This window comes from Protomyctophum parallelum, assembly GCF_964188405.1.
Source record: "Protomyctophum parallelum genome assembly, chromosome: 1".
Taxonomy (NCBI): Eukaryota; Metazoa; Chordata; class Actinopteri; order Myctophiformes; family Myctophidae; genus Protomyctophum; species Protomyctophum parallelum.
In genome coordinates this window covers 27,807,819-27,822,100 of record NC_139697.1, presented here as the reverse complement: position 1 = coordinate 27,822,100, position 14,282 = coordinate 27,807,819, and the positions used below count along the sequence as shown (strand labels likewise).

Here is a 14,282-nt window from a genome sequence, read left to right as displayed (position 1 = left end):
GTGTGTGTGTGTGGGTGCAATTAGGTTCAAAGAATAATTCACCCTCGTTTGTTTTTAATCGCATTCCTTTATGGTGAATGAAGAATCCAAAAACGAAGAAAATACTTCTGAGGGGCACAAAACTAACATCAGCTAAAGATGATGTTAGTTTCTTCTCTATAGAGAAGAATCTGTTCATAAACTCCAACACAACTCTCACACAGTATAAACCAAGTGCTCATGTATCCAGTCACTCCAGTAAAATGTGGTGCTTTTGAAGTACTGAGTTTACAACTGGATACTGTACATGAAACATGAATTATACCGAATTCATGAATTATACCGTGAGAGATTCGATCATTCACCGCAAATCAACGCGTCGAAAGCAACAATTCTCCGTTCAAAGCACCTCCGGTTGAGTAATTGATAGAAATGATCATTCATTCATCCTCTTTGACCCATCCTAACGATTAGGAGCAGTAGGGAACTGCAATGTCATCCATCTTGTATACCAGGGGTGGGAAACTGTGACGATGGAGAGGGCCACTATATTTCCATACTCACTCCAGAGGGCTTGTAGATCAGCAATTTTTGCTATATTTGAATTGGAACGCTGAATACGTTTTTGCTATTTTTTTATTGGAATCCTGAAAAGTAACATTTGTATTTAATTTCAAATGCATTTAGTTATAGTTATGTTAACTTTATGAACTAACTTTAAACACCTTGTTAGGGCTTGGAAAGCCAAGTGCCAAGAAGTGTTCTATGTTCTCCACGGCCGTGTCGGCCGTGGAGAAGCAGACATGCACACTCGAGCCATTTGCAGAGGATCGTTCGGCCCACTTGACTGTGTCTGCCTTGTTCTTCCACCTATTCTTCTATTCGTCTATTCTTCCGTCCTTGTACATTCTCCAAAGACGGATGCTTGTCATTATGCTTTTGTCCAGTTTCTTTCCGTCTCTATGGTTACGGTATGTTCCTTTCTCACCTATTAACGTCCAACGAGGAAGCGAGTCGAGTGAGGATAGAATGAAGTAAGGAAGAATGAAAGAACGAAAAAAGAGGAGAGGAGAGGAAAATGAAACGAGAGAAAAGGACAGCAAAACAGTGTTGTTTTTGGCAGCACATTTCTATTTTTGTTTAGTCATAGACAGTCTTTGGACTGAAACGTCATTTAGTTTTAGTCACATTTTAGTCATCTGGAATGTCTTAGCGTTTTAGTCTAGTTTTAGTCGACTATGTCATGCGATTTTAGTCGCATTTTTGGTGGGCCTTGATGCCGTCCTAATGACTGATTTTACACTTGCTGAAAATAGCCGATATACAAGCTCACAAGGCGTTGCGTTGTGACCTTGTAGATTGGCTATTTTCAGAATGCAAACAAAGTGTAAAATGACTTATACTGGATCTCTTGTCCACTAGTCCCTTCCTAACATTTTAGTCTAGTTTTTATCTGTTGACGAAAGTGTCAATATACTGTATTCAGTCTTAATTTTAGTCATCATAGCTTAATTTTCATTTAGTTGTTCAATTATGTCGTTTTCGTCAGTGGAAAAAGGAAGGTATAGTCTCAGTATTAGTCGACGAAATCAACACTGCAGCAAAATAAGAGGAGCCACATATAGGCTGCGTCCGTCCTCACCGTGTCCGTTGAGGGGGTGTCGTGGGGGGGGCTTGTTGCTGCCCTTGCGGGGGGTGGAGTGGCAGGAGGATGAAGATGCCGTGGCCTGCAGGCTGCTGCCTCCTCCTCCTCCTCCGCTGTGGAGGAGGTGGTGGTGAGCACCTCCTCCACCTCCTCCTCCGTGCACCTCGGCCGCCTCCTGCTCAGCGTCCTCAGCCAGGTCCTCCTCCTCCTGGGAGCTGCCGAAGTAGGCCATGTTACTGGGCAGGGCTGCAGAGCCTGGAGGGAGGGAGAGAGAGACACACGTTATCGTCTATTAGGAGTGAAGCATTATTCTCCTAATCCTCTACAGGAGCTGTAGAGCCAGACGGATGTTATCATCATCATACTATAATTCACCGAATGTCTGTGTGTGTGTGTGTGTGTGAGTGAGTGAGTGAGTGTGTGTCCGACCGCATTTTATCTCCTCATTATCTCCTCACTGCCTGCACCAATCGCTCCCACTTTTCACACAGGCATTGACCATATGAATATGGAGGGCGTGACAGAGCCCTTTTTTCGATTTGACACATTAATGATTATTAATTAATTTATTAGTCAATTAAAAACGCACCCGGGTGCAGTACCCCCCACAGCCACAGGGCGGCAAAACTCCAAGTGAATTGCATTTTGGGACCGTCACTGATTAATACTGGGACACAGTTTTCCGCGTAACTTCAGTTGTTTCGCCCGCAGTTACAGATCTCATCTTTCCTGCACCTAATGTGAAACATTGAACAGCACGGCCACGATCACAACGGAATGATTATCTATCGGCCTGGCTCTGTTGGATCACTTGATATAACTTTTAACCAAACGTGGGTGAAACAGCGTGCAGCGTGTGTGTGCAGACTACTTTCGCTGTGAGAGTGTGTGTAAACTACTTAAGCTGTGTGTGCGCACTGCGCACGTGCGTATGTGTGCGCGTGCGTCATCGCGTGCCCGTTTTCAGTTCGCTATAAACACAACACGAGATACAACTGTCTTGAATATAAGCCACACACACACACAGCGTGAAGTGGCTACAGCGCACGCTCCGGTCAAAACAGCTAATCTACAAGCTCACAACATCACAGGTTGCAAAAGCCATGAGTTCTCGCAAGCCAAAGCTCACAATTGAGACCGTTTTGGACGCAAATCCACCTGCAAATTGGATCTCTGCGACTGTCCATAACTCCATATATAGGTGCATGTCAAACTGGGGGTCCTTGATACTTTTCAAATGGGGCTCTGTGGGCTAATAAGTGTAAATGTTGCGGTCCTTGCTCTTGCCATGAAAACGTTTCCCTACCATGCATTTGGAAGAATACTTTAATGTTATACTGCTGTTTTTATTCATAAAAACACACACACACACACACACACACACACACAAATATATTATACAAGTTGAAATATATCAGAACGGGTAAGGACTAGTTATATTAATATGCCATTATATTATATATTATATATATATATTTCATCCATGATATCGCAGGGCGTATTCATCAATGCCAACATGACACGGTGAAATATGATGTATAACACATGGAACCGTCTCCAGGACCTCAGGTGATGGTGATCATGATTGAACACTTAGGTCTCCATCTTGCCCCACCCCTTACGCCTTATCCTTAAACTTATTTTTACCATTTTAAAACATTTTAAAATAGTTCAACTAGCCAATCGACACGTTGTTAGCTTGTACTGTAGATGGGCTATTTCTACTATTTTAAAATGTTTTAAAATAGTAAAAAATGGCAAATAAGTTTAGGGATAAGGCGTAAGGGGTGGCGCAAGATATAGGGCTTATTATCCTCATCCTATGGTGGCATATTGACACTTTGGACAAAGAGAATAAAATAATTTAAGGTTTTACTGTGAATGCACCACCTGTGCCAAGCAGTACATGCATGCACACAAAGAAATAGGAAGCAAAGAATGCTTCACTTTTAAGGCCTTTCCCCCCCATTATTCAGACAGTACAGCTCGGTACTGAGCCATGATAAATACAGAAAATTGCCGATCTACAAGCTCAAAGCTTATATCGACCCATTTGGTCCCGGCGGGGGAAATTGAGTTTGGGATGGCTGCCCCTCAGAGGGGCGTCCTGCTCAAGGATACTTCAAACAGTCATATATTCCACACGGAGCGTCTTGTGACACGCAACCCCCTATTCCACTATTTCCAGCAGAGTGGCGCGATGTTGACAGCTGTAATTGAGATACAGCCCATAAAATGTGCCGTTTTGTGACAGAAGGGCTTTAAGAAGCCACAGGTTCCGTCTGCTTCTCTGCAAAGATAATCCCGACCTCAAATGTGTCACTTTCATTCTTCCAAACGGGATTACAGTCAATCTTCCTCTAGAGCCGGGCAGAAAACTGCCTTACTTCACTCTCTCAGTATATCCGTCAGCCTGTTTCTCTCTCTCTTCATCTGTGGGTCTATGTTTCTCTCTGTCGTCACCCCATCGTTTCTAGTTGTCATCACTGGAAAGTCTACTTCAGTATAGTGCAGTGTGAGTGTGTAATGTTTTTATGATGCGCAATAATGTAAACTCAGTTAAGGGCAAGATATGTAAATACGTAAATACACACCCGCAGTCCCACACACACACACACACACACACACACACACACACACACACACACCCATAGAGGTTTGTAAACCCCCAAAACTTTTCTAAAATCTCATAATGTTTCACTCATAAATCAGTGTGAAAACAGTTGGCTATGAAAGACATGAAAGGCAGATGGACAGACAGACAGACAGTGTGCAGAGTGCAGCGGGAGCCGGCAGGAACATGTTTGGATTGAAATATAAAACTATATACACAGATGCAGTAAATCATAACCCCCCCCCCCCCCCCCCCCCCCCCCCTACATTATATTTGAGAGCAGGCTACAACGAAACAACAGTGAGACCAGTTCCGTTTATGACTATGACATGGGTCTGAATGATTTTCATTGAGTTGTTCTTTTTAATACAATTAGTTCCAATGGCATCTAAATGTATACAAGTGGTTGTAAGTATGCTTATCTGTGTTTTGCGAGGATGAGGGGGTAAAGTTTTCTCCCCTCCAAGGGAGGATGCGACAGTCCTGAGAATTATACTGTAGATACAACAAAGTGCTTCTTTAGTGATTTGACTTTATGGTTTATGTACAGTAACTGTTGACTGTGACACTGTGTATACAGTGTTAACGTACAGTAAAGGTCTCATGGTTTCAACTCAATCAGAATGTTTATGACTAAGAAAACGGCAGATTTGATGAAATGACGAGGCTTTTATGAGTAAATCAATTGCATGGCATTGGCGACTGCTGCAGGTTTTATTATAATTCAATAGACACTATTAAAGGACATTACCGTGGAGAAATGCATGATCATACTGTATGTCAACTGTAATATGAATATACAGTATAATGTCTAAATTCAGCTGACCTATATTCAGCCACAAGGAGTGACTAAAGGGAATGCTAGATAGGATTAAACTATATCAAATGATTAAATTAAGAGGTGATGTTTTATAGAATACACACACTGAGATTATCTTAATCAAACTCGTGGCAGTCCTGACAAAACACAATTAATCATCATCATTATTATTATTACTACTACTTCATTATTCATTCATTTTGGACTACTTCAGGTGTAGGACTGCTGTCTAATAGTTTAATTATTCTTGTTTGGCAAGTGACGATCTGCTTGAGAACATTGTAGTATAATGCAATATGATATAACCTTGTTACCTTTATATTTTTATTTTACCTTATTTTATTGTCTCCACCAGGCCGAAGGCATGTGGGGAGAGTATGTTTTGCACTCCGTCCGTCCGCGTGTCCGTCCGTGTGTCCGTGTGTCCGTGTGTGTGTCCGTGTGTCCGTGTGTCCGTGAACAGCTAATCTCGGCCACCGTTAACCCGGTCGATGCCATATTTTGCACACACACTCCCTGGATGCCAACCATGAACCTCTGCCCCAAACTTTCCAGAACGGCCTGTTATAGCGCCACCAGGAGGCCGCTTTGTGCAAAACAAGTTTTTGCACAGTACACCTACAGATTTTGTCCAAACATCACGCAAATTGGTACACAGTCTCTCTAGAGCCATTCAACGAAACGGGTCTTTCACATTTATCAGACTCCATCCTGATTGGTTAAGATTGGCTTCCAAAGTTCACAGGAGTGCTCAGTTTCAAACAAAATGCTGCAAATCATGAACACATTGCGTGATTTCCGTGAAATTGTGCACCCACATTCCCACTAGGCCGAGGACGAAATGCCACATGAACAATTTCAACTCAGCCTCAAGGTGGCGCTATAACTGGCCGAAAAGTGTTTTTACCTCTAACTGCACGGATCTGTGGATAACCTGGTGGAGACCTGTGCCCGGAAGGGCACTTTTTCTAGTTGTGTCTGTTTTGGTCCTGTCTTTTTTATTTACTTATTTTTCTTAATGTATTGTATGCTTATGTGTAGTCTAGTGGTGTATATATGTATGTTGGTATGTCTTGTGTGTTGAAAAATCAGTAAAAACAATGTAATAATAATAATTATTATTCAATTTTGAGGGGTGCTATGCCCAGCTTTGTGTGTTTGTGTGTGATAGGTATTTCGGGACTGATTTGTAGAACTGTTATTTTGTGAATTAATTTACATGTGCCCTGTCACCCTGTTTCACTTGGTGTTTTCATCTCACTTCATGCCCCGTCACCCTGTTCCACTAACTGATGTTCATATCATAGCTGTATCTGCCCCGTGAGATATCTCCTGTATCTAGCATTCAGTGATGTCTTACATTATCTGCCCCTCTGTGAACAAACATGTTTTTTTACCTTGTTGTCTGTGTAACGATTACAATATACTATATTAACCATGTCCATTCTGGACATGGTGAGAGATCTTCTTGAACGCTGTCCGGACTACCATCTTCTCTCCCGATATAATGGGTAATATAACTGATGGAACATCCTTCTAGCTCTGCTTGTCTGACTTCTCATCCTTGTGTCTGTCAAATTCATTCTAAGGTATTCTGGTTAACTCTGAAATACTTTGACTTTTACTCATTTTAGTATTGTAGTTGTTCCTCTAAAGTATTTTTCCTTAAAAGGTGATTAATATAGGATTTAAGTTTAACAGTATAACATTCTGGTTAAAGCTAATTATTAACTTTATAGTCTAAAAGGTTTATAACCATTTCTGTAAATTGTTACAGGCCCTCTGCCTCGGAGTATTGATATGTACTCTGATTACTTTAAAAAGTATTTCTACAGTTCCGGACTTTCAGCTCTGCTATCGAAGTTATTATACAGTCCTTTCTTATTAGTATTATTGTCTCCACCAGGCCGAAGGCATGTGGGGAGAGTATGTTTTGCACTCCGTCCGTCCGCGTGTCCGTCCGTCCGTTTGTGTGTCCGTGTGTCCGTGTGTCCGTGAACAGCTAATCTCGGCCACCGTTAACCTGCTCGATGCCACATTTTGCACACACACTCCCTGGATGCCAACGATGAACCTCTGCCCCAAACTTTCCAGGACGGCCTGTTATAGCGCCACCAGGAGGCTGCTTTGTGCAAAACAAGTTTTTGCACAGTACACCTACAGATTTTGTCCAAACATCGCGCAAATTGCTACACAGTCTCTCTAGAGCCATTCAACGAAACGGGTCTTTCAAATTTCTCAGACTCTATCCTGATTGGTTAACATTGGCTTCCAAAGTTCACAGGAGTGCTCAGTTTCAAACAAAATGCTGCAAATCATGAACACATCGCGTGATTTCCGTGAAATTGTGCACCCACATTCCCACTAGGCCGAGGACGAAATGACACATGAATAATTTCAACTCAGCCTCAAGGTGGCGCTATAACTGGCCCAAAAGTGTTTTTACCTCTAACTGCACGGATCTGTGGATAACTTTGTATGCCAACTCCCTAGAGGCCAAGGAAAAACCTTTGCCTGGAATTTTTCACATCTGCTCTTTATAGCGCCACCAGGAGGCCGACATATGTAAAACACATTTTCTATTATTACTCCTTCAGATTTTATCCAAATTTCACGCAAATCGGTACACATGATCTCCATAGTCATGTGATCAAGACAGGTTTTTTTGATTTCTCATATTCCATCCTGATTGGCCACGATTGGCTCCTACACTTTTCAGGAGTAGCCCGCTTTGTACAAATCGCCACAACTCCTCAACGCAGCGTCCGATTGCGATGAAACTGTGCACGCATATTCCCACTAGGCTGAGGAAGAAATGCCACTTGACAGTTTTCAACAGCCTGATGGTGGCGCTACAACAAGCCAAGTCGCGTCATGCACTCGCGCGCACACACACACACACACACACACACACACACACACACACACACACACACACACACAACCGGTCGATGCCAAATTTTACACACACACTCCCTGGATGCCAACGATTAACCTCTGCCCCAAACTTTCCAGAACGGCCTGTTATAGCGCCACCAGGAGGCCGCTTTGTGCAAAACAAAAACATTGTACCTGCATCCCTCCAACACCAACCTCCGGCCCAAATCTTCCTCAACAGCCTGTTATAGCGCCACCATGAGGCCACAACCTGACCTGCCCTGGTGGAGACCTGTGCCGATTGGCACTTTATCTAGTTAAATATGGATCTTTACTTTTTATCCATTAGTGTGTACCCCATGTCGATGATTTGATTGGCTGAGCAATGTGTGTACCCCATATCGATGATTTGATTGGCTCTAGCACAATGCGAGGTTAAAAAGTGAGGACAGAAAAGTGAGGACGCCAAAAGTGATTGGCTGGCATGTGATGATGTATGATGCTGAGAGAGCGCCCCTCACTTCACAGGAGTGTAATTTTTGTTTTAATCTGAAAAGGCACAACTCACAGTACATCCAATTTATACTTGAATGAGTAGCTCTAGGAGCTCAGAGCGTCCTATCGCAGTGTGGGAGCACCGAGCGCCAGCGAGCTCATCACTGGGAATGAAGTGGTCTATTCTGAGACTGATATGGGTTGAACAATGGGACTGCCTTTGGTTACAGTTACAAGCATTCTGTCTTCAATTAGAGGGAGATATCTGAGCTATGCGACTCGCACGGACGAACGCACGTACGCACGCACACACAGGTTTAACTGCATCTTCACACAGTTTCACTCTGACTGCACACTAAAAGTTGTGTGCGTGTTGTGTATGCGTGTGTGTGCGCGCGCGTGTGCGTGCGCATGTGCGTGCGCGCTTGTGTTTGTGTGTGTGTGTGTGCACTTGATACTTGGACGATCCACTGACTAAGCCTAGGCTTTCCCTGATAACAATGGTGGTGACAGTGGGCTCTACACTAAAACGCCGGCAGACACAGAAGTACCTCTTGTTGTAAAGTGCATTGTTAGAACTACTGCCACCCACATTAAAACCCATGATCCACTCTCACATGATAATATAGTGAGCAACACGCCTGCACAGCCACGAGGAGTCCACTAGGGTCCACTAGGGTCCGTGTGTGCCTAGAATTGTGCGACCGCACATACTTCATGTCGAGTGTGCCGACTGCAAATGCACTACAAGAGATAAATGGATGCTCCATTAAGGGAGAGGTTGAGTGAGGAGATCCATCGCTACCCTCTCTTGGTATATTAAGTTACAGTAGAAGACTTGAGGTTTCGTTGGTATACAGTAGATATGCCCAACAGAATAAATAAACTGAATTCTAAAGACTACTCGAAGCTTTGCTGAAGGAAATGTACGTTCCGTGTCTGTCCTCCCAGGTGGCTCAGGTAAACAACACCATGCACTTCATCGCAAAGTAGCAATTATCAAGAATTTAATGAGCGTAGGCCTAGATCTGGGTGACAATCTCTCTCTCTCTCTCTCTCTCTCTCGCACACACATACACACACACACACAGCCTGGTACATACCTCATTCATCTTGGTGACAGAGCGAGAGCAACTCTCAGAACAAACAAACACACACTGGTTCAATCAGCTGCTAATGACTCGCTTCATTAGCTAAATAGCCGTAATTTACCGCCCTCACCCAGGGGTCAGGAGGTCAATGGCTAACAGACCCAGAGGGTACCCAGGGGCATCACGGGGGGTGTACGTACGTGCATGTGAAGCGTTATGAATAAATGTGTAGAGAAAGAATACATACAGATCAAGAGAGAGAAAGAGAGAGGTTGGTGACAAGATGAGTGGCGTGTGTGTGTGTGTGTGTGTGTGTGTGTGTGTGTGTGTGTGTGTGTGTGTGTCCGCACGGATATAATGTTGCAACAGGAGAGAGCGAGAGAGAGAGATCTAGAGGGGGGGGGGCACAGACAGACAGGCAGAAAGAGTGTCTGTGAGTGAGGGACCAGACAGACAGACAGACAGACACTGGCCATTAGCATCCTGCCTGCATGAGTGCTGATGATACTTTTTGGGGAGAAGATTTACGACGGCGTCAATCGATGGGGGGCGCCCTGCGGGACCCTCCCATCCCTGGCACAGAGACACCAAGTCTGTCAGCGCACGCACACGCACACACACACACACACACACACACAGAAAATGCAACCCAGGCCATCTCCACAAGAACTGCGAGACCGGGCTTCGGCCCAATCCTTCCCCCAATTCCAGCAGCTCTTCATCTGCTACTCTCCCGAACCGCAGACAAATCATAATTAGGTCTGAAAGAGTCTATTAGGATTGTCATTTTTAACGGGGCTCTGGGGGAACGCGTAATTACAAACCCTCCATTCTCCACCTAGCCCTCTTTTGTCCCCTTAACTGGAACTGAAACAATGAGGACAATTTAAACAGTCAATCAAGTGGCTTTTGCTGCCGTGGGGACATTGAGAGACACACACACACACACACACACACACACACACACACACACACACACACACACACACACGGAATATGGGGACATGCTTCTTTATTCTGGGGGGCAGGGGGGGGTGACTAGTTGGACAAATGCAAAGCTCCGTGACATGGGAGTGTGTCATCTGTAATTCACTACGACAAGAACTTCTTATGGGTGATCTCAGTCGAGCTCTATTCATCACAGCATTGTACTACCAACCGCACCATACATTAACAGTAACAGTGTTGTTTTAGTCAGAGTCTCTTCAATGTTTTTATTTTAGTTTCAGTCACATTTTAGTCATCCGGAATGTTTTGTTGTCAGTCTAGTTTAAAATGTATTTTGGCGGGCCTTGATGCCGTCAAAAGGCCTAATTTTACACTTGCTGAAAATAGCAGATCAACAAGGTCACAAGTTGTGAGCTTGTAGATCTTCTATCTTCAGCATGCAACCAAGTGTAAAATGACTCTTACTGGATCTCTTGTCCACTAGTCCCTCAGTCCCTTCCTAACATTTTAGTCTAGTTTTAGTCGACAAAATCAACACTGGTAACAAACCACACCATACATACAGTAACAAACCACACTGTACAGTAACCAACCAGAGCACCGTACTGTACTACCAACCACACAGTGTACAGTAACTAAACCAGAGCCAAATGTTGCAGTCACTGCTTGTACAGCCTTTAATCAAACAGCAATCATAAAACCTGCTTTAACTCAAGAACTGTCTCCAGAGGCCATTTCTTCATCTAAACCATCTTGTTTGGATTATCATCTGCGAACCGATACACACACTGGACAGTGTACGGTAATTACCTCAAGGTCTCGCATGACTCCAAAATACACATATTTCCAGAGAGCGACACCATCGAGACACCAAGACCAGCTACCAAGAGCTGAATCACACACACACACACACACACACACACACACACACACACACACACACAGCCTGAATGACCCCTTACAGCAGAAACACCGGAAAGGAAAACGTTTGATCGGTCACCGAAATTAACTGTTGTTGTTTTGTTAGTGTAAATACAGTACTAGTAACGGTGTGTTTGATCTGTGTTTGTTCTTTGTTATGGGATGGTTTTCACTGGGTCAGAGCTGGGAGGTTATGGAAGAAGAGCAGAGATCCTTGCCTCACTGAACCCAGCGGAGAGGCACCGAGCTGGCATGTGCACTCGCACACGTGCACGCACACACATATATAATACAATTAATACTGAACCCAGCAGAGAGGCACCGAGCTGGGGCTGGCAAGCAGGCCAGCTTACCAGCGTGCACATAACATTGTGTCTTTGTTGCGCACGCACGCACGCACGCACGCACAATGTTATGTCTCGGCTAAAATGTCAGAACTGCCTTTGGGGCTTATATAACAATACTGAAAATGGAGTTACACTCATTGACTACTTTGAGCTGTCTGCATCCGACTGTGCGTGCGTGCGTGCGTACGTGCGTGCGTGCGTGTGTGTGTGTGCCTGCCTGCCTCCACCTGTCTGGGTATGTATTCCTGCCTACATTAGTGCAGAGCTTAGTTATAATGAGCTACTTTAAGACACAAACCGTCTGCTTCCTCAAAACAACCTAATTTAATTTAATTCTCACTCCAGGATGGAATGGAGCCAATTTAGTTGGCAAAGGTATACCTGAGATTCATTGCATAATATTGTATAAACACAGTTGATGGCATTTTGGTCAAATCTGGCTGTTATGCAAATACCACAATAACAACAACAATCCATAATCAGCTTGTGACATGACATATTCAGCTAAGACATAACTTTCATTTCACTCACAGTATTACATCTTTTCAATTATGTCAAATATATTTAACATTTAGTAAATGAAGCTCTTTCAAACAAGAAACCACTTATTTGGATTAATGCTCCAATAATTATGCCCACTTTTCTCAGTGCTGCCCTCTGTCCGTCAGGGACGGTAGTGCATGGCAGTCCAGGCAGGGCTAAGAGGCAGACTGTCTGGCTGCCGCCCAAATGGCTTTCTCCATGGATATAAACAGCCACACTACAGGCCTGGGACACACATAAACACCATTCTGACAAGCATAGGTCTGGACCCAGTGCTGGGTGTGTGTGTGTGTGTGTGTGTGTGTGTGTGTGTGAGAGAGAGAGAGAGAGAGAGAGAGACGCGGCAGTGAAATAAATAAAACATAGGCTGTGGACAGCATGGGTGGGATGCGTTTGCATACATCCACCATATTATATAGCGGTCCGCAGTCTTGTTTTTCCACTTGTGTTATCGTGTTACCCCCACATTGCATCAGAACAGAACTACACACACACACACACACACACACACACACACACACACACACACACACACACCCCCCTCCCCCCCTCCCCCCACATCCCTGGAGGAATTAAAAATAACTCCTTGGGTTGGGTGGAGTTAACGTCACCACCACCACCAGGAGCCTCGGTTATCTCGCGCAAAGAAAGAAGTCCCAGAAGAGTGTATGACTGATTATACAAACCCCCAGTAGGACACAGAGAGGAAGAAGAAGAAGATGGGGCAATATGAGGGTGGAAAACTTTCCGGGTTGCTTTCTCTGGGTGCCTGCATGCATAACGCAGCACTGTGGCTCCAGCACAATACCTGTACTGTTACGCCACAGCACTGGGTCTCCATGTCTTCAACAGGGGGGTCCAGGTACAATATGTTGTAGGGGGTCCATGCTTCATCTCTCTCTCTCAGCTAAGCGGACCTTGGCCCATAAAACAAGTCTACTGTATATATGTGGCTGGTATACCGTTTGTGTTTGCGCTGCCTTTATCTCCTTAACTCCTCTGTGTTTCAAAGGCCTTTTAAAGAGCCGTCAGAATGAGCGATGGATGGAAGGGCTTGGGTTGGATGCGTAATGTTTGCCAGATAAGATAAGCAAACACTAAAGCGGGCGTGAGTTTTTTTTTGTTCCCAACTCTGAACGTTTGACCTCAGAATGTCTACCAGTATAAATAAAAGCCTATCTATCGGGTTTTGGGGTTACATGCATTAAGCATTATGTTATACTTTAGCTATTGAAAAATGGCAGATCTACAAGCTCGTAGCGCGGCACTAGGTGCCGCACTACGAGCTTGTAGATCTTTTTTTTTTTATCGTGACAATGTGGCGCAAATCTTTGAATACATGCTTTCACAGAGAAAGTTTTTAACTAAAATTTTGCTTCTGGGGCGAAGGTCCCTGGAACAACATATTTTCAGATGGGGGTCGGCGGCCAATTACATATGATTTTGGGCGTCGTTGACATGAAAATGTTTGAGAACGACTGACATAGAAACATAGGGTTTTTCAGAAAAGGATTTAGGATTTAGAAGGCATTTGTAGAATCGAGCTCAGGCCTAAATGGGTTAAGGAGATAATGAACTTGGAGGTTTTGATCATGCAAGTGGAGATCCTGCCGGTTGTGTTTTGGTAACAGCGTGTGGTGGAGGGACCACCGGAGAGACCAGCGTCACAGACTTAAAGGGGATTGACTGAGCCTTTCAGGACCATATCAAAGGCCAGAGACTCTTTGAAAAGATCAAACAGCCTGAAATGGATGTCCTCGTATCGCATAGGCTGGTGTCTAGCCTGGACACTGTTGCTTGTGGACGGACAGACGGACACACACACAAGATAAGCTGGACACTGGACAGGCAAATCAACATCAGTGTCTCGTTGTTCTGAGAAAATGTGGGTGCGTGCACGCAGACGCGCGCACACAGAAACACACCTTCTAGGCTCCTGCTGACATTCTCTCTCCTCTGCATATAATAATGGGTCAAAAGAGAGACCAAGGGAAAAACACAG

General features: G+C 44.3%; 1 protein-coding gene across 2 annotated transcripts in view; it reads right to left on the bottom strand.

The window, feature by feature from the left end:
* The window catches only part of jarid2b (jumonji and AT-rich interaction domain containing 2b), a 144,928-nt gene that overhangs the window by 42,734 nt on the left and 87,912 nt on the right, over window positions 1-14,282 (bottom strand). For both annotated transcript variants that reach the window (XR_014569799.1, XM_083774124.1), the window contains exon 5: window positions 1,622-1,879. Coding sequence is in view for 1 of the 2 variants with exons in the window: in XM_083774124.1 (XP_083630250.1) it covers window positions 1,622-1,879 (258 nt within the window). In the remaining variant the exon portion in view is untranslated. The remainder of the gene's footprint in view (window positions 1-1,621; window positions 1,880-14,282) is intronic.